The sequence below is a fragment of the Centrocercus urophasianus genome, unplaced genomic scaffold, assembly GCF_019232065.1.
Source record: "Centrocercus urophasianus isolate 14NV4802_14NV808 unplaced genomic scaffold, USGS_Curo_1.0 seq_8, whole genome shotgun sequence".
Taxonomy (NCBI): domain Eukaryota; kingdom Metazoa; phylum Chordata; class Aves; order Galliformes; family Phasianidae; genus Centrocercus; species Centrocercus urophasianus.
In genome coordinates this window covers 786,042-806,910 of record NW_024885421.1, presented here as the reverse complement: position 1 = coordinate 806,910, position 20,869 = coordinate 786,042, and the positions used below count along the sequence as shown (strand labels likewise).

General features: G+C 49.7%; 1 protein-coding gene across 1 annotated transcript in view; it reads left to right on the top strand.

Annotated features, from left to right (window-relative positions):
- The window catches only part of CNTFR (ciliary neurotrophic factor receptor), a 66,605-nt gene that overhangs the window by 11,708 nt on the left and 34,028 nt on the right, over positions 1-20,869 (top strand). Inside the window, exon 2 of the mRNA XM_042838454.1 lies at positions 9,205-9,435. Within this exon, the coding sequence (XP_042694388.1) occupies positions 9,205-9,435 (231 nt within the window). The remainder of the gene's footprint in view (positions 1-9,204; positions 9,436-20,869) is intronic.

The following is a 20,869-nucleotide window of genomic DNA, read 5'->3' as shown; positions in this document are numbered from 1 at the left end:
ATAGAGAAGGGGGGGTGACCGGCAGAGTTGAAAAGATTGTTTTCTATTCATGGCCTCCAGCATGAGGTAGGGAAAAAGCCACTTTCTGACTGCACACGCATAGATTTGCATTGATTGAAGGCAGAGTCGCTGCCTCCCTGTGCCCTTTCTCTCCTTTTGGGCTCTCTCAGATCCTCCCTCCCCAGGAGCCCGAGCAGCAGGGATGCACACAGCTCTTGCTTAGGGCTCTTCCATCACTGCCTGTTGCCTCTTCCCTCCTTTCCCCTTCCCCTGACAGCAGCCTCCCACAGCCGACTCATTTCAGAGATGTTTTTTCACTGCTTCAGCCAACATTTTTCTCTCCCCCATTACGTTTAGCTTCCCCCTCCCTCTTCCAAACTATTTTTTTAAGCAATAAATAATTTCGGCGTGCTGAAGAAGCATGCAAAGTCAGCGCTAGGCTACGGCGAAACGCTCCATTTGTTCTAGGAGTCCTTTTCCACTCAGAAAGCTTCCCCTAGTGTTTAATTTTAAAGCATGTCATTATTATTATTTGTTTTCCTACTTTCCAGAAGAGATTCCCGTATTTTTTCGGCTTGTCTGGAGATTTCCACAAGCAGACACGAACTTCTCCTTTGGCTTTTCTCCCCTGCTTGCTTTCTTTTTGCTGGGGTTAAAAGCCCCAAGTCAGCAAGGTACTTAAACACATGCTGAAAGTTAAGAGCTCGCCTAAGTGCTTTGCTGACTGGGAGCCAAGGATATTTTCTCAAGCCCTTAAAATGCTTCAGAACCTGAATTCAAAACGTTTTGTAGAAAATCCAGAATTCAAGTATCTCTTGTACTAATGGTGGCTGTAATTCAGGAGTGCCATCAGATAAGGGCTGCACTCTTCCTCCTGGAGCTGGTGTATACCCTTGCAGAAAATGCTTCCCTAAAGTCTTTCACCACTTCAAGGAGCTCTCCGGAGATCTGGACATGTGCTTTTGTTTCACTCACTGATCATGTTGGCATTTTGGTATTTGTTTTGCTTGACACTTGATGCTTCTAAGTGTTGAAATGTAGGGAAAAAAGGAGCAGTTCACTGAAGTCACATAGAGCAAATATCTGCAGCCGAACTAATGCTTTCTCATCATCCCAAACACAGAAGGGGGAAAACAGAAAGAAGCTAAAAAAAAACAAACCAGAAAACCAACCACACGCATACAAATATATCTATATAAAAAAGCAGAAATAACAACATAAAGGGAATAAAAAACCCTGCAAACGGAGACCTCTGTGAAGCTGCAGCATCACTAACTGGAGGTCAGGAGGAACATCCTGAGAGCAGCAACATGTTTCTCTTCAAAGGGATTAGTCTGAGGGGCTGTAGTAATGTCTGTACAGAGAGGGAACAGTGGTGAGCAGAGGAGAGGAAAGGCTGCTCAGACAGCAGGTTCTTCCAGAAGTGGAGAAGCAGGTAGCATCAAAGAGAAATCATGCTCAGCTGCTTGGGCTCTGTGCGATGGATGCGGGTCTCTGCCACCAGTCAGCTGCTGGGTCTGCTTTGAAACGCTTATCGGTGTAATGGGGAGTATTTTGGCTTTTTCCCCCCCTTTTTTTGAAAAGATGATTGAAATGTTATGTTTGCACCTCTGCGTGAGTCAACCTGTAAATTCTCTACCTGCTAGCTACAAAGCAGCTGGCACTTGCAATCTCCCTTTATCTCTCTCATGTCCGCATAGCTCTTTCTGGCAGGCTATGGGTCTAGTATCTGTCTGCACCCAGAAGATGCTTCATGTGTCTGTCAGGATGCAGCTTCCCAGTTGTGCATGGCTCAGCACTGGTCATCACTTCCAGGCTTGGCTTTGCTTGAGCACCCTTTGGAGTGAAAGGCATGAAATGCAAATGTAATATCTTCTTATTACACAAGAAGATCCTGAGACCTTGGCTTAATTGTTAATACAGCCCCTCGTGGGCAGAGTAGATTGTTGCTTTATTATTAATATTGCTTTGAAATAATCTAGGCTACAGGAGTACAAGTGTTGCTCGGAGAAATGACTGATGAAGAAATAGGAAGAGAGTTGAGAAAACGCTTCCCATTGTATCTTTACTTCCTCATGTGTGCTTCCTGTGCTGGCAGCATCGAATCACGGAATCTTTAAGATTGAAGAAGATGGTTATCTAGTCCAACTGTCAGCCCACTCCCACCATGCTCACTAATCATGTCCCTCAGAGCTACATCTCCACATTTCTTGAACACCTCCAGGGATGGTGATAATGTCAGTTCCTCTGTTCAAGAGGAAACTGAATCATGGGGCTGATGCAGGGGGAAGAAATCCCTCCATTGGTTAGAAACACATCCTGGGGTCTCACCTCTGGGTGTTTATGGGTGTAGAAAGAAGTGTTAGCATTTCTCCTGGGCATTCTCAGGCACAGGACATCATATTTTTGAGTAATAGAATCATAGAATAGTACAGTAGCTTCAGTTGGAAGGGACCTTAGAGATCATCAAGTTCCACCCCCTGCCATGGGCTGGTTGCCCCCACCAGCTCAGCTGCCCGGGGCTCCAACCAACCCAGCCTTAAGCACCTCCAGGGATGGGGCAGCACAGCTCTCATTGGCAGCAGTGCCAGGGCCTCACTGCCCTCTGAGTGAGGAATTTCTTCTGAATATCTAACCTAAATCTTCCCTCTTTTTGTTTAAAGCTGTTCCCCCTTGTCCTATCACTGTTAATCTGTGTAAAATGTCAGTCCTCCAGTGACGTGACTCCACAAGGACATAGAGCTGTTGACTACAACCCTCTGGCTGCAGTCACCCAATCAGTTCCTTGCCCACCCAGTAGTACACCCTTCAAATCCGTCTGTTTCCAATTTAGAGATAAGGATGTGGTGTGGGACCATGTAAAATGCCTTGCACAAGCCTGGGTAGATGACGTCAGTTGTCCTTCTGTTGTCCACCGATGCTGTCACTCATCACACTCCTGGCCTCGTGCCTCATCCCTGCGGGGCCGAGCCTCCCATACCTGTGGTTGAGGCCACAGAGGAGTTTTTTTCCAGCTCAGGATGCAGAAGTTCACAAGTTAAGTTGCAGCGGCTCCAGCTTCAAGCCCAGCTGCTGCTGATCCACCCAGGGGTGTGAGCATTGCATCAGGCAGCGATGAGCCACTGGCCTACAGCAGGCGCAAGCCAAGCCAACGGACAGACAGAGAGATCCTGAGGGGCTGAATTTTAGAGCTATTAAATGATTAAATGCAAAAAAAGAAAAAAAAAAAAAAGTTAATTTAACATCACGGTTGTGATTTTACACACCCAAGAGCCTGGAAATTGAGAGCGCTGCTTCTCACACAGGGATCGTAACTTGGCACTGTGCAGATTGTACAGTATGTAAAATTAGACCGGAGAAATAGTAAATATGCTGCAGGGACCAATACTGTCTTGGCAGAAGGAGGATGGACAGAGTGGGACCCAACAGGTCTTTTACGCCTCAGACTTCCATAATTCCGTGCTAATAAAAGATAAAACAACCCTCTAGCATAGTGCCTGGTGCAGAGCACAGCCCGCAGCGGGACAGGGCAGGAGTGTGGCTGCCCCAATGTTTGTGCTCCAAGGGAGACCGCTGCTCAAGAGTGGGTGCAACTAGGAGATACGGGGAGGCTCTGTAGGCAGCTCCTGGGTGCCCAACATCTCTATCTGCCTCTTCCTCTTCCCTGTGTGTGGTAAATACAGGCGTCTTTGTGCTATTGCTGAACCACAATGGGCTTTTCTTCTGTTTACGGCTGTGATTTGGGCACCTAATTCTGAATCCTATTGATTTCCTTTTAAATGGCGTTGAAAAGCCTGATCTAAGCACTCTTTTGTGGCCTAAGTTATTTGTCCTGTTGGCAGGAAAAAGCAGAAGCAGAAAACAAGCCTGTAATTCATCGGCCGCACTAACTCCTGTCACCTGGCCACGGAGTGGGAGAGCTCAAGCACACGCAGCTTTAGTACTGCCAGTGGGATTTCTTTACCATGCACTTGTTGCCCTGATTGCCATTTGTCCCCCTCTAGCCCTCTGAGCCCTTCCTTTCTGTGTAACCCTGCATACTGGGCCAAGGAACCTGAACCTGCAAGGAACAGCCCAGCCTTCCCTTTGCCTTAGGATGGAAGGAGAGGCATTGCTCAACCCCTCCTGGCAAAGAGAATGCTCGTAATCACAGAGCTTGGGCAGAAGAGATGGGGCATCTAAGGAGAGTTGTGGAATTGTAGGGTTGCTTGAGTTAGAAAGGACGTTTAAAGGCCATCTGATCCAACTTGCCTGCAGTGAACAGGGACATCCTCAGTGAGATCAGGGTGCTGGAGCTGACCATGGTGGAAGGAGAGGGAAAATGGCTCATTTGCAGTGCCCCTAAAGCAAACCTGCTTCCAGAGATCTGCTTCCAGGCTATCGAGAAGTGATTGAGTACAAGTCCTTTAGCACCCATCTGTTATCTCTTAATTAAAGTTTCTTGCTAATTATTTTTTCTTGTCAAGAAAGCAAAGCTGCTGACTCCAGGGATTTACCGAAGTAGAGCAAACAAATGCGGATTCTGCTTGCTGCAATTCTTCATTAATGGACAAAATTAACTTGGAACGGTCCATATCTTTGGCTACATCAATGACACTTAATTATGCCTGTTTCCTTACAAAGATGTATTTAGTTTTAAATCACTAGTGGAAGAACTGCCTCCTTAAGCATGAAATTCCTTCCTTTGGCAGGGAAGGTTTCTGCTGGCAATGAGAGCTGTGCAAAGACCAAGCAGCACCGAAGGGAACAGGTGTGAGGAGATGAGGGTAGGATGTGCTTTGGGGAGGTGGTGTAGGGAAACCCTTTCCAGTGCAGGTGGATGTTTCATCACGACAGGAAGGGGCCATGAAGCTGCAGATTGGAGCAGAGCCACCTGCATCCCTGAGCATAGTTGGTGATATGCTGACTAGCCAACAAGGTGCTGGACCAAGAGAGAGGGCACAGGGTTGTGCCACTGCACATCCAAAGACCACTGGAAGCCAGAGACATCCCACTGATCCCGTTGTTTTACTGGTCTCATTTACAGTGGGAAGTTGCTGCTTCATCTGCTTGGAAAGCTCTCAGCATACCCCAAGCACCTTGTAAATATTAAATGTATAATTTATGAATACATACACAGAGATCTAATTATCCACTCGGATTATTACTCACGGCTTGCACACAGCTCTGGATGGGAGGTACGTAGGCTAATGGAGTGATAGACACCTTAGGATAGATACCTCTGTCCTAAGGCGCAGATGTGTTTTTCCATCCCACTGCAGAAGTTCTCCACATCTTACGTACGTGGACATGTCCTTCTCTCACTGCCTCAGTTTTCCCATCCACAGGGCCAGAGCCAAAGACCATGCACAAAAGAGTGCAGTGAGTGCAGAACACTTGTGTCTGTCCCAAAAAAATGCTTTGGATCCCTCAGGTGGGATCCTGCCCATGCCTAGCCTCCTAGGAATTGGAGTCTCCCTGGAAAGGCTCTGATTGCCCTCACTGTTCTCATCCAAAAACAGTACTGATGTCTGCAGCACAAGACAGAAAAAAGGAGGTGATACTTGCCAGCAGGGTGTCACGCATGGTGATGAGGCTGGGTGGGCTGGGACAGGAGGGATCTCGGGGCCTGGATCAGCTCCAATGAGCAGCTCTGTAAACCTGTCTGAGAGAACTGCCTCTGTTACTGTGCTTTGGATTTCTTCTTCGTCAGGAGCCTTAAATCATTGCCCTGGGAGGGAGTGTTGCTTTCAAAGACCTTTGTTCCAGGAAAGGCTCCCCCAGCCTTTCTGAATGCATGCCAGCGTGTTTGTGCTGTGTTTAAGAACAAATAGGAAATAATTCAAGTTGCATTTACCCCCCTTCCCAGCCTAGTCCTGACATCCCCATCTGCAGACAAGTGCTCATTCACTGTCCCAAGAAGCAGGGCTGGGAACCCCAGGGCTTTATTCTGACCCAACTCTTTCTCCTAGGCACCAGTTAGGCAGCTTTGTTGGCCCATTGCTACAATGAGCTTTTCTTCCTGTAGGGCTGGTGGGTGATGCTGCATCTCTCAGCATCTGCCTCTGCCCAGCAGGTCTCTGGGTGTGAGGACAGAAGAACTAATGGCCTTTTGTGAGCCAGCAGGAAAGGGGAAAGCAAAATGTCTTTTCTTTGTGCATAAGAAAATAATAGAGGAGAAACTGAGTAAGACCTCATGCTGGAGGTCTGTGATCTATATGCATCTGCCCATCTGCCTAGTCATCTGTCCATCCATCCATCTACCCAGCCATTTAAACAGCCAGCCATACACCCACACCCACTGCCGTTCATTGATTCTTTTCTCCCTCCTTCCAACCGCCCACCCAAGCATTCACCCACCCATCTGTCCATTCACCCCTCCATCCTCACACACAGCCAGCCAGCCAGATGCTTACATGCTTAGACCTCAATCCTCTTACATCTCTGCATCCCCACATACGCTTATCCATCCATCCACTTACAGAGTCATCCATCATTTCTTCTTCATACGCTTCCCTCCATCCCAGCTGCGCCCATCCAGCCAGCTATTCATCTGTCTGCAAGCACACACTCGTTCATCAGCCCACCCATCCATCTCCTTCCACGCTTCTGTCAATCAGCCCATTTTTCTGTGCCCATTCCAGATATTGCTCCTCACACAATCTCCTATAGTCTCCTTGGCTGGGATGTTTTTCCTTCTTTCTGCCTATCAGTATGCTTTTTAAGGTGCTCGAAACAAACTACAGGTCTGTGTAGCCCCTGTTCCACCTGCCAGCAGGACACAAGAGCTGATATCTGGAGAGAAAGGAGTAGGACAAGTGCTGGAGTGCTTCTCTCATCCCTCCCCACTGTTAGCTACCATCAGCCTCACTGGTGCATCTCCACCGCGGGTGGAGTCCTCTGCTATGGATTCATTTAATCGCTGTTTTCCCCTCAATTTTGACATTCATAGCAACAGATGGATGTGGGTTTCTCTAATTTAATCGCGCCTTGTGTGAAAAAAATCTCTTTCTTACTTTAATTTGCTGCCCCTTAATTATCTTATTAGGAGAAAGAGCCGGCGGTCCTTCTCTATTCATCCTCCTCATGTCATTCAGTGTCACTCAGGTGTCTATCACGCCTCCAACCCTGATTGCAGGGATGAAGAGATTGAGTCTGTCAAGCCATCCCTTAAACAGAGGTTGCTTTCAACCTTTGTTCTCTCACATTTCCTTCCTCTTTCTCCATTTTCATCTTAATGGTGCAGGCTCAGATTTGTGTGCTGCTTCTATGGTACACTACTTCCCATTCTCAATCCCGTTCTTAATAATTCTTAACATTGCATTTGCGTCTTTGATTGCCACTGAGCTGATGTTGTCAGGAACGCGATCACTCCAAGATACGTTTCCATGGAGGCTGCTGAAGCTAATTTGGAGCCATGACTGGGCGGGAACATCTGCTTCCTTGTGCGTTCATCGACACAACGCATACTGTGATGCCCCTTGGGATGCTTTTTCCCCCAGCTTTAACTTTGCTGCCCTGACAGCCTCAACTGTCTGCTCACACTGCCTTGGCCCATGAGTTATGAGTGAGCTGGGCAGCCCGGGTCCTGCTCTGAGCTCTGTCACAGCTCACTGGTGACGTCTTCCTCGGCCAAGCCTGACCGCTTCTTCTCACCTTTGGTCTCCTGACCTTTAGCTGCAATAAATCCTTGTGAGGACTCTCCTTGAGTTCAGGGATACTCGGTTTCCCAGGGAGCCTGAGTGGGGCACCTTGTCAAAAGTGATTTGGAAACCCAGGACTATTTTGAGATCTGAACAAACTGATGAAACCTGGAAGGAGATGTTCACATCCTGCTCAATTCCCATCCTGCTTCATCCCATATGATACATTCACAAAAATGTTTTCATTGTTGCCACATACAGCTTAGAGAACAACCGGTGTAGCAGCATAGGAAAGATTCAATTGCCAAGTATCATTAATGAATGTCGGCTCGAACTCCTGTCCAGAAACCTGAGAAAATTCAATTAGGCAGCTGGTGCCCAATGAGCTGTGTTGCTACACTCATGAGATGCTAAATCAAACAGCTCAGCAAGGCATCGTGTTATTGTAGAGAGAGAAAAAAAAAAAGAAGAGGCAGGGAGATAAACAGCATAACATGTGCCAAGCAGCTGCCTCCTTCCAAGGCATGGCACAGGTAAACTGAAATCCTCCCACCTCATTTGCTAGGCCAGGAACTGAAGGCAGCATCCCACTTCCCACTTCTGCTAGTAAATAACTCAAAGCTTGCTAATGACAAGTCTTGGGGCTCTGTCACCTCTCTCCCCTGGGAATTTCTGATGTGTGCATTTGGTCTGTGTCTTGCAGTGAGATAAGAGGGTGCAGGAGTGTCAATGACTTGTTGACACAAACAGCTGGATGTGCTGTGGGTCATTTGGCCAGTGAGCCATACAGGTGGCCCTGTTGTGCCCTCTCCAAAGTAGAGATGGGAGGAAAGCATCCTATGATCCTCAGCACTGATGAGACCACACCTTGAGTACTGCATTTGGCTTTAGATCTCTCAGTATAAGAATGACTTTGAGGCTCTGGAGCCTATCCAAAGAAGGGTTTGGAGCACAGGTCTTATGAGGAACAGCTGAGGGAGCTGATATTGTTCAGTCTGGAGAAGAGGAGGTTCAGGGAAGACCTTATCACTCTCTGCAACTCCCTGAAAGGAGGCTGTGGCAAAGTGGGGTCAGCCTCTTCTCCCAGGTAACAGTGATAAGATGAAGGGGATTGGCCTTCAGTTGTGCCAGATGAGGTTCAGGTTGCATACTAGGAAAATTTCTTCTCAAAAGTTTTGTGATGAATTGCAGCAGGCGGTCCTGGGAGGTGATGGAGTCACTGACCCTGGATGTGTTCAGGAACTGTGTAAATATGTCGCTGAGGGTCATGGTTAGTGGACATGGTGGTAATGGGTTGAACTAAGTCATCTGAGAGATCTTTCCCAACTTTAACCATTGTGTGATTCTGTGAGATAGATGTGATCCTTGAGTCCCAGTTCATTGGTCCTTACCAGCTGATTCACTCCAGTACTCTGGTGTAAGGTCAAAATAAATTATTATCCGGACCAGAGGGAGAATGTGAACTTCCCTGACCATTGTGTCAGCTCATGCTCCTGTCCTTCCCATGCTTACTCGTCATGGTAAGATCCTGTTTCCAAGGTAGCCCACAGGCTCTGATCTCACCTGCTTTTCTCCTCCACAGACATCCACATCCAGTATGAGCGGGTAGGTGCCGACGTGACCATGAAGTGTGGCTCCATGGACTGGGATGCAGCTGTGACCTGGACAGTCAATGGCACTGACATTGATGACTCCCACCTGAACGGGTCGTACCTGATCCTGAAGAAAGTGGACCTGACTCAGAACGGCCAGTACTCATGCTACGAGGGCTCCTCCTGGCATCTCAAGTACCAGACCTTCCTTAGGGTGGGAGGTGAGCACGCTGCTGTGTGACGTTGTGGGGAACAGGGGACACAGCCACACCACTGGCTCCTACACTGACCCCTCACTGCACCCTCCATTCGCGCCAATCCCAATACTGTCCATGTATATGGTTTTCTGCTGCACCCTGCAACACAGCCTACCAGTGGTGTATGAATCATAACAGCAGGATGCTGGAATCAGCCTCTCCTGCTCCAGACTTTGAGTCAAAGCTGATAATGATGCCCATGGAATAATTTTGGGAGGGATGCTGCTTCACCAGCCAGCCCAGTGCCATGGTACAGCAGAAGGAGCATTGTCTGAGGGTGGAAAGGGTCTGTACATGGCTGTGGTGGGGGACAGCTGCATGTTTCACAGGATTTTGCATATTTTAAGTGGGAGATGTGCTGATTCACAGATCTCACTGCAGGAGATAAGAGCTGTGCTGTATTTCACACCATGCTGATAGCTGATAGCTGACAGCAGCTGTGTGTTTTGCAGGCTGCAGTGTTTGTACAGCTGATAGCAGCTGTGGTTTTCGCAGTTGCAACTGAGAGCTGGCGATACCTGGGAGCAGTGTTTGGCATGTCTGGTGGCAGGGTGGAGGCTGCTGTAGAGGATGCTGAAAGGTACCAGTTGTAAGACCCCAAATATATGCTTTGTAGGTGGCTGTTCCCATGGGCGGGCGATTTCTTCTTTAGCACCTTGCAGGTGCATCTCTGCCATCTCTGCCACATGGGCCAGGCAGAAGAGTTACATGTATCATGCGTAAGCCCTGCAAATTGGGCAAAAATGGCCCTTTGTGTTAGTAGGTCCAAGTTTTGGGAATGCTGCATGGTGCTGACCTTGTGGTACTGGTGTCTAATGGGAGGGATGCTGGCACACAGTCTAAGGATGCTGGAAGGAGCTGGACATCAAAGAAAGAAGCAGGCAAGTGGGCAAGTGGAAGCAGAGAGGATGGTAATTAATAGCATGTAGCAGGCAAGTGCGTGGCCAGAGACCTCTTGACCATGTTACGGGGCTGAGGCGGTGGTCCAGGACTATTGGTCAGGGTGCCAGCAACACCTGGTATTCCAAGCAGGGCCTGCAGCCCAAATGTAGACCTAACGAGGGGAACATTGTCTCCAAACATCTCTGTAGCTGTGGCATCACTGAGACTCTGCAATGACTCTTACCTCTGCTCAGCGCCTCAGCTAATAGTAAGCCCTCTCACTCCGCTCTGGGACCCAGGGGAACTTCACAGCATTACAGCTGAAATCCCACTGTTTCCAATTACGATTTGTTCCTGTCTGCTGCCCACTCCTGGCCCTGCTGGGCACTGGGCAGCCAAAGGGCACACTCAGACACCACAGGGGCCACGAGCAATAAATAAATGAGTGCCCGGTGTTCTAATGCAATTAAGTATGCAAGGAACTAATCAGATGAGACCCTTTTAGCGGTAATTAATTTAATTGCCTGGATTTAATTTAATGTTCTCTCTGAAGTTTCTTTTCCCAGCACCCCTGCTGCCCCCAGCCCCTCCCTGCTCCCCTTTCCTGCCCTCGCCAGGGCCAGTTGGTACCCCAAGGTATGCAGAGTGCTATGGAGAGCAGGTTTGGGAGCATCCTTGGAGGAGATACACATGGTTTGCAGCATCCCCGTGGTAGCTTGTAATTGTGGGGATGTTTGCTGCATTCAGCTGGGCATATGGAGTGAGTGCCTGCAAGGACCACAGAGGAGAACCTGTGATTTGTAGAATCTTGGACTTGTTTAAATTGGATGGGAAGTTAAGTGAAAACAGGCCTGTGGCTGCATTTTCATGTCTTTAGCAGGTCAGAGCAGCAAAATTAAAGCAGTGTTAGCTATATGAATAAAGAGAGAGCAAGGAGAGAAATGAGCTGTGCAGGGAGGCTGGAGGGGAGCTTAGCGGTAACAGAGGTAGAATGTGGTCCTGAGCAATGCTGGGAAAAAAGGGGAGGAGAAAACCTAAAGATGGTCATTAGCCAGGTTCATTAAGGTCGGAGGCTGTCATTGGTGGAACCCAATGGGGATACAGGGAAAGGCAGCATGTCTCCTGTGCTTGGGAAAAGTAAAAATCCCAACTTCAGTGTCACAGGGTGCACTCAGGAGAAAGCACAATTACAGATATGGAGACAAATGGAAAATGGGAGAAAATAATACGGAGGCTTGCCAACAATACATCATGGCAGATTAACCTGATAGCTCTCTTTGATAAGGGAACTGATTTCCTAGGCCCAGAAATGCGGCCGATGTAATCTATCTTGACTTCAGTGAAGTATTTTGTTATGATGCCACATGGGAAATTATGAGTTAAACCAGAGAAAATGTGGATTAGTATGGGAATTGGAACATGGCTTAGGAAATGGCTAAAGGGGATCAGATTGTGCTGAAAGGGGATCTGCTAGGAAGGATGGGGAACTACAGCATCAGCCTTCGGACTGTGCTGCTCTGTTTTACGTAGTGGCTCTGAACCAGGATGATGAGGGAGTTCAGGTGGGACGTGGCTTTGGGATGACCCTGGGGCTTCTGGGGTGAGAGCTGCATGCTGGAAGGGCCAGAATGCAAGTGGGGCAAAAGGCACAAAGCACATGAAGGTGGCACACTAATGTGCTTTCACAATCTGGTCTTAAGGATGGGATTTGATATCTAGGTCCAACTCATGGGGGTGTGGCCGAGAGCTCTGCAGCACCCAGCGGAGTGCAGATGGCTTGAGGTAGCCTGCCTGTCCCATAGCTGCAGAGACAGGGATGCTGGCACACAGGCGGTGCGGGCAGTGTGTGTCCAGGGATGGAGTGACTGAGACATGGAGAGCCCAATTGGAAGAGCAGAAAGGAGCAAAAGCCGTGTTTATATGTGGGAGTCCCATCTGCTGTGCACACAACATGTGAGGGGACAGTGGCACTTCTCTGGGACAGCTTCTTCCAGAGGGCTTTGGGCAGCAATGTGTAGCTTTTCAGCCTTTCATCAAGTGGTGACAACTGAGCGTGGGGTGAGCCGTAGGAGGGCAACCGCAGTGCATATCTCCCATAGTCTTCCCCATAGCCTGGAGATTGGTGGGTGTCTGAGCATGGGTTGGAAGCAGTGGGCAATGGAGCTGTGGGCTTTGCAGGGCTCTGGGTACCAAGCTCCCGGCTACCTCCATGAGCTGCAGCATTTGGAAATGCATGGCCTGAGGGCCCGTGGATGGATGTAACAAAGACGTTGGGAAATAATGCGCTCTTGAGGTTTGGCACACGGCTCCGTGCATTACAGAATGTTATAAAAATATTGCTAATGGGCCAGAGAGGAGTGGAAACGCACGGTGGAGAGGCTGCCAGAAGCTGGAGAGTGCACATGGGAGTGGGGAGGCCTTGTGTGCAGACAGGGGAGGGAGGCAGCAGCCGGGTGGGCGTCCATCCTTTCTCTCCCATCTAACCTGCTTGTCTCCATGCCCTGCCTGATGGAGTCTGCAATCCTCTGGCCCCTCTGTCCTGGGATGCTGGAGCGCCCTGCTCACCCCATTGCTGACAAATTCCCTATGGCAGGGATGCAAGTCGGGATGTTGGTTGTGGGATGGGGATGTGAGGCCACGTGCCTGCCCAGATCCTGCCTGCAGGAGTGGGAGGTGGGCAGGCTCCAGGCTGGCTTGCTTCCTCCCATGTCGGTCACTGCAGTGGCTGGCAAGAGAAAGGGAAAAAACATGCGGTTTGACAGAAAACGACATGGAAAAACAACCAAATTAACAGAAAAACAAACAAAGCAAAACCAGAATGGGTTGGGGGGGGGCAGGGAGGGACGGGGCAAAGCAACAGAAACCACATGTGAGCAGGGAGGCCGAGAGAGCCCGAGTGTGTTCTGTGTCCTGATTAGCGAGCGATCAAACATCAGCCACTAATAAATAATCAGAGCCTCCCTTCTCTCTGCCTTAGAAGTCCCTTTCCTCCCAGCTGGGCTCCAGCTGCAACTGGAGGATCGGACTGCAGTATGCTTCTTTTTTGTGTGTATGTGTAGCGTTTTGGTTTTTTTTTTTCTTTTTCACCCATCCATGATGAAGAAACAAAGGAGGCAACAACCTTACAGTGTGACATGTTCCTCTGTGTTTCCCCAGCTCAGAACGGAGCAGCAGGCAGGTGTGAGCAGCCCACAATGGGCACTGACTCCATGAGGTGGCTCTCTGCCCAGTCTTCTCTGGAGGTTGATTTGGAGTGAAAAATTGCACTGATTGTGCACCCACGCCCTCAGCCACCGGTGTGAAGGTGCATGGAGTTAGTCTGGTGCTCCCGCTGGTGTAGGGTCAGTGTGTGCAAATATTTTCCTCCTCATGTCCAGCGATCTGTGATATAGGGATTGTTTTTGTCTAAAAGCCTTTTTGATGGATTTTTCCCCCATGAGTTTGGCCAATCCTTTCCCGTGGCCATGTAAACTTGAGGCTATTTCAAGAGCAGCAAGTTTAATATGGCAGTGGCTGCTGCCGGGTACGAGGGCCAGCTGGCAGCACCAGTACTGTGTCCTTCTCTCCTTCCAAACTGGGTACCCACATCTCTTCTGCCCCTTGAGAGCAGCACTCAGTTGGCTGCACCCAGGCAGAGATGCATCGACCTGGAGCTAAACCACATTGAGTATAGCGCTAATAAATCAAAGCATGTGGCTGCTGATGTTCCAGCATCAGAAGATGCACCCAGAATCTGTCAGCACTATGGCTGTGTGTTTTTCTGTAAAAGTCTGTTGCAGTGGAGGTGCACAGGTAAGCAAAGGGTTATTGCCACATCCCTGGAAGCATTCAAGCTCCCCCTCTCAATGGAGTCCTGGGCTGCCTCATCTGATGGGAGGCAACCAGCCCACAGCAGGAGCTGGGGCTGGGAGGGTTTTAAGGTCCGTTCCAACCCAATCCATTCTCTGATTCTGGGATTCCATGATAACACATGAGGCTGATCAGCAGAAGTGTAGAAGTGGAGCTTCATTTCATGAGCCATACAGGCTGTCTGCATGCCCTGCTTTGCTGTTTGCTCATGGCTGGAAAAACTAAGTGGAGGAGCTTTGCTGCTTGTGCCCTGATTTTGGGTCTTGGCCCAAAGACAAGTTGGTTACGATATTCAAGTCATCATCCCAGCTTTTTAAGCAGCAGGTCAAAAAATACTCCCCCCAAAAAGCCCAGCTATGCTCTCAAATGCAATTAGTGCTAATTGGATTAGAAGCTGGGCTAGAAAAACAAAACACTTTCAATGGCAGCAGGCAATCTCTCTCCTCTGGCCACATGGGAGAGGATGGATGAAGCTGTGCCCTCAGGCCCAGTGCGCACACATATGTACATTTGCATGCTCACACCCATGCATTGCACACACCCGCACTCCACTGCCTTCTCCCATCCTTCCCTGCGCCGTGCTCGGCAGCCTGCCCAGCTGCAGCATAGCAGAGTGATGCTTCCTTGGCTCGCCGCATAAAATATGATAATCTGGGGCAGCCGGTGTCAGAAACAATAAAAATATCCCCTCTCCCAACACGGCGGCCCCCCTGCACTCATGGGAGCTGGGGGCGGAGGGGCTCAGCGGCACGTGGCATTTATTAGGTGCTGCGGCATGGACTTGCAGCACTTGTAGGTCTGCCCCAGAGCAGGGAGGAGGTCAGCACATGCGGGATCCTGGGTCCCCATGATCTGAAGGGACCTGGCCCCATGCTTGACTGTAGGGACCCATGAGCTCATGGCAGCTTGGTGGTGATGGAGGGCTGCTCGCTGAGCCTGAGTCATGCAGGAGCATCCCATGGCACAAGGTCACAGAGAAGCCACCGCTTCTCCTGGGAGCTCCTCTCACTGGATCATGTCAACAATGGATGTTCCAGTGCCCACCCTCTGCTTGCTGCCATCTGCTCACAGACTGCTTCTCCCTCCCAGCACATCCTTTTCCCTGGGATGGGGTGAGAGGAGAAGAGGAAGAAGAGCTTTGAGGCACCATCCCCATATGGCACAGCTGGGTTCTGGGGACTGTGCCATGCCAGTGTCCCATGTTACAGCCTCCTCCGCGCTTCTGAGGTTTGTTTATTCCTTGTTAACATGACAAAATCAGCTTGCTAATTAGCAAAGCCCAAGTCCAGTCTAAACAGCTTCCTGAAGCCCCTATTCCTCAGTGCCAGGAATGAGGGACGTGCGGTGCCGGAGGAACAGAGCCTCTCTCTCCTTGGCCAGGGGACAGCGGCTGCAGGCCGGGGCTATGCGTTCTGGGGACACGCGCTGGCGGCACTGGGCTCTGCTTACACCAGGAAGGATTTCGTCTTGGCCTCTCCTAAGTGCCCCTTGTCAAAATATTTAGTGCAAGCTTCCTGCTGCCTGCTCGTGGTGGGTCCTCAGCTCTGGGAGGTGATGGAGGGGAAGGGCCGGGATGCGGTCTCTGAGCTGTAGGACACGTCTGCAGGGACCCATGGTGCTGAGACCCCACAGTGGGGACCCCTGCCTTCCCCAGAGCTTGATGACCACACTACCAAACAGATTCCAAAGGAAAGAAGGTGACAGTAAACCCTTATTTTTCCCATCTCTTGGTGCTTCTCCATCCCTCCATCCCCAGTGACGGCACCCGGGCAGCAGTCTGGTTCCAGCATCCGATGTACTTCCGCGTGAAAGACATTGTCATTAGTGATGGTTTCCCAAGCCGGTGCGCCCGCTGTGAATAATTTAAAAGATCTAAATGTGTGCTAACAGCAGGTCTGCATGGTCAGGAAGGGGAAAGAAGGAGGGGTAGGAAAGTTGTGGGTCTGGAAAGTAGAGCAGGGAGTGAAGCGAGATTATTTTCCTGCTGTTTGCAGGACAGGGTGGTGTTCCCCCCCGGAAAAGGAGTCAGAGGGTTCCCATGCCCGATGGATCCCTTTGCTCCCTGTCCCCTCCCGAGCTGTCAGCATCGGTACCAGAGGCAACTGCAGGACAATTTCCAGTTGCTCTTGCTCAAAGCACTTTAATGCTGTTTAAACAATTACGCAGTTGATAAATTTTGACAAGAAGAGATAGAAATAGCCTGGGAGAGCCGCGCAGTAGAAATGCTCTAAACAGATGTCCCTTTTCTCCCCCTCCCCTGCTCCCTGGGGGTCTTTATCATTCCCTGCCAACTAAACAAGACTGTGTTTGCTCGATTTGGGACTGTGCGAAGGGGGGAGCAAAATGCCATATTAAAATGGTTTATGATACCGTCCCTGCGGTGACGGCTGCTTGTTTTCTCTCCAGAATGATCTCCTCTGCACCGACGGGAGCCTTGCACAGCCTGTGAATACCACAGTGATGTTTGCCCCTCTCGCTGGCCCACTGGCTACTGGATTCAGCAGTCATTTGCATGCCAAGGAGCCATGTGTCCTAGCCCAGAGATACAGGGGATAGAGTGAGCAGCATCTGTAGGGGATGCTTGATTTCTTGTACTGCTGAGCTCAGGTGTACAGGGTGAGGAGAGAGACGCAGCTAGCTGTACCCAGAATCACCGCCCATTGTATTTTCCTTGCCACAGCCACTCACCCCTCCATCTCTGACTTTCCCAGTTCTCCATCCAGGTGCATTTGCTTTCTGCAAAAGCTTCTTCCTTTAACTTCTTCCTCCTCTTCCTCCCTTACTTGCACGCAGGGGAATGCAGATCTTCTCTGTCCTTTCTTGTCCTGGGTGTTTGGAGCTGAGCACAACTGCAGCTTTACTTTTGCTCTCCTTCTGCTCTTTACAGAAATTCCCAATCACACCAATCCAAGCAGGATCCCCCCTCTGCCCTTCAGACCCCTGGGTATTCCCGTAGCAGTACAGGAGGGCACCACATTTGCATGGGATGTTTCGTACAGTGCCAGCACTGGTACAACTGCAGAAGCCTTGTGTGGAGTGGTCTGTGGGGTGTCATGAGTGTCTCAAGGAGAGGGGCTGGACTCTTTTCCTGGTGCTATCAAGTGTGTGGGTGGTGTTCGGTCTGGCCAGGTTCCCTGCAGGAAGGAGCCCACCAGGGCTCTCAGCACAGCTGCTGGTCTGCTGCTTTTGCACAGAGGCAGGTCTCCAAATCATCTGCAGATCCAGCCTGCACGGGCTCCAACATAAACAGCCTGGGCACAGGTGTGTGGGGTTTCCTCCAGCTTTACTTCAGAGCAAAGCCCCATGCGGGGCTCCCCAACCCAAGGAAAGCACCTGCAGCACACAGAGCACTCTGGAGTAGGGTATGTGTCATGGGGGTCTGCTCCAGGCTGCATCCCCCTGCACCGTCACTGCTTTTTTTTTTGCAAAGAAAATGCAGTGTGTGCAAGCAGAAAAGGAATTTGCAGCTGGGGTAAGAAGCACTGAATTGGTGCTTCTTACTGAATTGGAGCTCCTTCCTGTCATTTTTGCTAGTCTGCAGCAGGCAGATAGATGCACAGAGAGGGGCTTTCTGTAAACCCAGCTCACTTACTGCACTGAAAAACAAAAATGGTGAAATAAGGTCCCACATCAGATCCTTGTGCTCTTCCTGGAGAAGAGAGTGTGAAGATCAGTAGTAAGTCCCATAGACCCCTGTGCTATTTTTATTTGCAAACCAGACTTGACTGTCCTGCACACCAGCAACAGTCTCATCACCTCCAGGTACAGGAAACAATACACACCTTTTCTATCCGAAAAAGGCAGTGTTTGTGGGCGTGATTTTTGTCCTGTCCTCTGAGCAGCACTGCATTTGCAGTCTCTCCAGGGCCGCCACTGACTGCTGTGTTCATCTGTGCAGAGTTCTGCTTAGAAAAAGGGTGATGGACTTCTTCACTGGCACGAAGAAGCCCATCAGCTGCTATGACTTATAGTTTGTGCAGATGTAACTTTGCTGTATTCCCTTCCCTTACTTCCCATCTCTAGCACCTGGGTTTCGGGGATAAAAGTCAGGGGCAAATGGAATCCAAGGGCTTAATTGTGATGAAAAACAGCAAAATTGCAGACAGCAATGGAGATATCTCTTACAGAAGGGTGACAGGATAGAGACAGCACAAACTGGGAGATTCAGTTGGGACAGAGCAGTCTGAGGCTGTGTACACAGCCAAGGTAGAATCAGCTTCAACAAACACTGCTTGTGTGTGTGAGGAGGCGGCAATTTTACCTTGTTGCAGATTGGATCTGGGACATCATTGCAGTCTGTTGCAGTTGCACTAGCTAATATGTGAAGGTCCCTTCTAACTGAACTATCCTCTTCTATTCTGTAGTGAGTAATTTGAGGAGGAAAACCAGAGAAAGTGCAGAAAGATGCAAAGGGTGCAGGGGGAACTGCTGTAAGGAAAAAGACTCAAAATAGTCTGCTTGGTGGCTTCAAAAGGATTTGGAAAGATGCCCTGATTCTAGCTGGTAATTGCCTCCAAGCGGAGAAGACACCGAGTACTAAACTAGCAAGCAAAGCCATAACTAGAGCCAATGACTGGAAGCTGAGCATAGCCACATTCAAATTAGAAATGAGGCTCATATTTTTAATAGAAAAAATGATTAAGCATTGGAACAAACTGCCAAAAGCCGTGGTGGCTCCTCTGCTGCTTGTTATCTGCAGAGCAAGGCTGGCTGCCTCTCTGAAGGATGATTCAGTCGAACATGAGTTATTAGGCTCAATGGAGGGGTAACAGCGGGATGTAATGGCCTGTGCAACCCAGGAGGTCAGGTGAGATTAACTAATTTTCTCCCGTGGCCTTCAAGCCTGTGAGTTAAGGAAAGTGTGTATCCCTGTCTTGCAAATTTAGCTTCATGGACACTTTCCTGCTGATTGGTGCCTGATAATGTGACTCTGGCATTCGGTGGTTGGAGCTGGTCTGTGGGACATTTGGAAGGTGCTGCACATCACTGTGTGAGATAGGACAAAGGTAGCCCCGAGGGTGCAGGAATGCATCACCACAGTGCGGAGTGTGGTTGGGGCCGTTTCTCTCTTCTTTGAGCTCTCCAGGAGTAAGAAGACTCATGCATCACCCATTGGAAGCCACACACCCCATGTGCTGTGTCCTTATCCAAAGCAGAGGATGCTATGCAGAAAGATGCAGCACAAGGCAAGAGGGATTAGCACGAGGCAGCAGGTTGGGTGGGATGCCCTGTGACTGAGCTGGGGATGTGGAGCTGTCATTGTTTGTGAGCAGTGTCACCGCCCCTGGAGCTTGCACAGAATGGGCAGCTTGGCAGGGACACAGAAGGAGGTAAATGCAGCCTGCTGCTGAGCATTTTTTCTCCTGGAAGGAAGCTAAATCCGCATTGGCAGGAGGAGCTGGCTCTCCTCTGTCTCAGGGGGGCCAAGCCCGAGTCACCTCCCGCTCCCCAGTGTTCCCTGCTTTGCATGAAAGAGGCACTTTGATTGCTGACATCTGTAGACAATCAGATAAGAATTAGAGTTATTCCTCTCGGCATAAATGGTATTTCTAATCTCATAATCCCTTAATATTGTTCTCACCGGGATATGGCCACTGCTAATCCCTGAGAACTTGTTGTCAGGCAAATTTCAGGGAGGTGCCATGGAGAGAGTTTGGCTACCTTCCCCCTGCCCTGAGGACCTCAGGGAAGCGATTGGAAGTTGTGCACCATGTATGCACCATAGGCACGGGCCATTGCATCGATCATCCCCACTGTGTTTGTCTTTCCCCAGCATGCCATACATGCTGAGCAGAGCCCAATGCTGGCTGTGCAGCCACGTTCCCGATTTAGAAGAAGGTGCATGCTCTATGCAAGAGGGTATCCCCAAAGCTCACCCTCCCTGGGAAGCACCTTCCATGTCCCTCTCCCAGCTGCGTTTTCACAGGAGGCAGTGTACCACCATCTCTCCCCCTGCCAGGCAGAAATCTGTCCATCATTTCCTCCTAGACCCAAGTGGTTTGTTACTATAGCTACATTGCTCCAAACTCAGGTCTCTGCAGGGCTAAGGTCTCAATGGCATTTCTGCGCAGCTGAGAGGAGAGGGCTTAGCCTCAAGGTCAGATGCTGCAGGCCATGGGGATGCTGTGACTTCAGGCTTAGGTGCAGTGGTGCAAGTTGTCCAGTAGCTCACAAACACTGAAACGCAGCACGATACCATGAAAAGAAGCATGGATGTTGTTGGCTTACAATAAGGCAGCACAACACTGCAGTGCATTTGTTTGCTGCTGCCTAAAGGCTGGCATGTGGATAAGGAGCTGGTGGGCACCCTCGCTGCAGTAATTTTGGGGAGGAATTCCTGAGGGATTTTCTGTCAGGAGAAAAGGTGGAACAGCTGGATTTTATGGTTCACTGGCAACTTTGGGAAAATGCTCCAGAAATCAATCAGATGAGCATTTTTAATGAATTGGAAAATTAGAGAATTAAACACTTGGGTTTGGGATTTCAGTGGTTTTAAGAGATGTGTGTTTTAATTAAATCAAAGGGAGCTCCTAAAGGGAAAACCCTGGAAACTTGGCCCTTCCCTTATAAACACCAGCAGTGAAAACAATGATGCCGTTGTGTTTCCTTTGGAAGCAAAGCAGACAAGAGCATGTGAACCCCTTTGGCATGGCCAGATGTGTGGTGT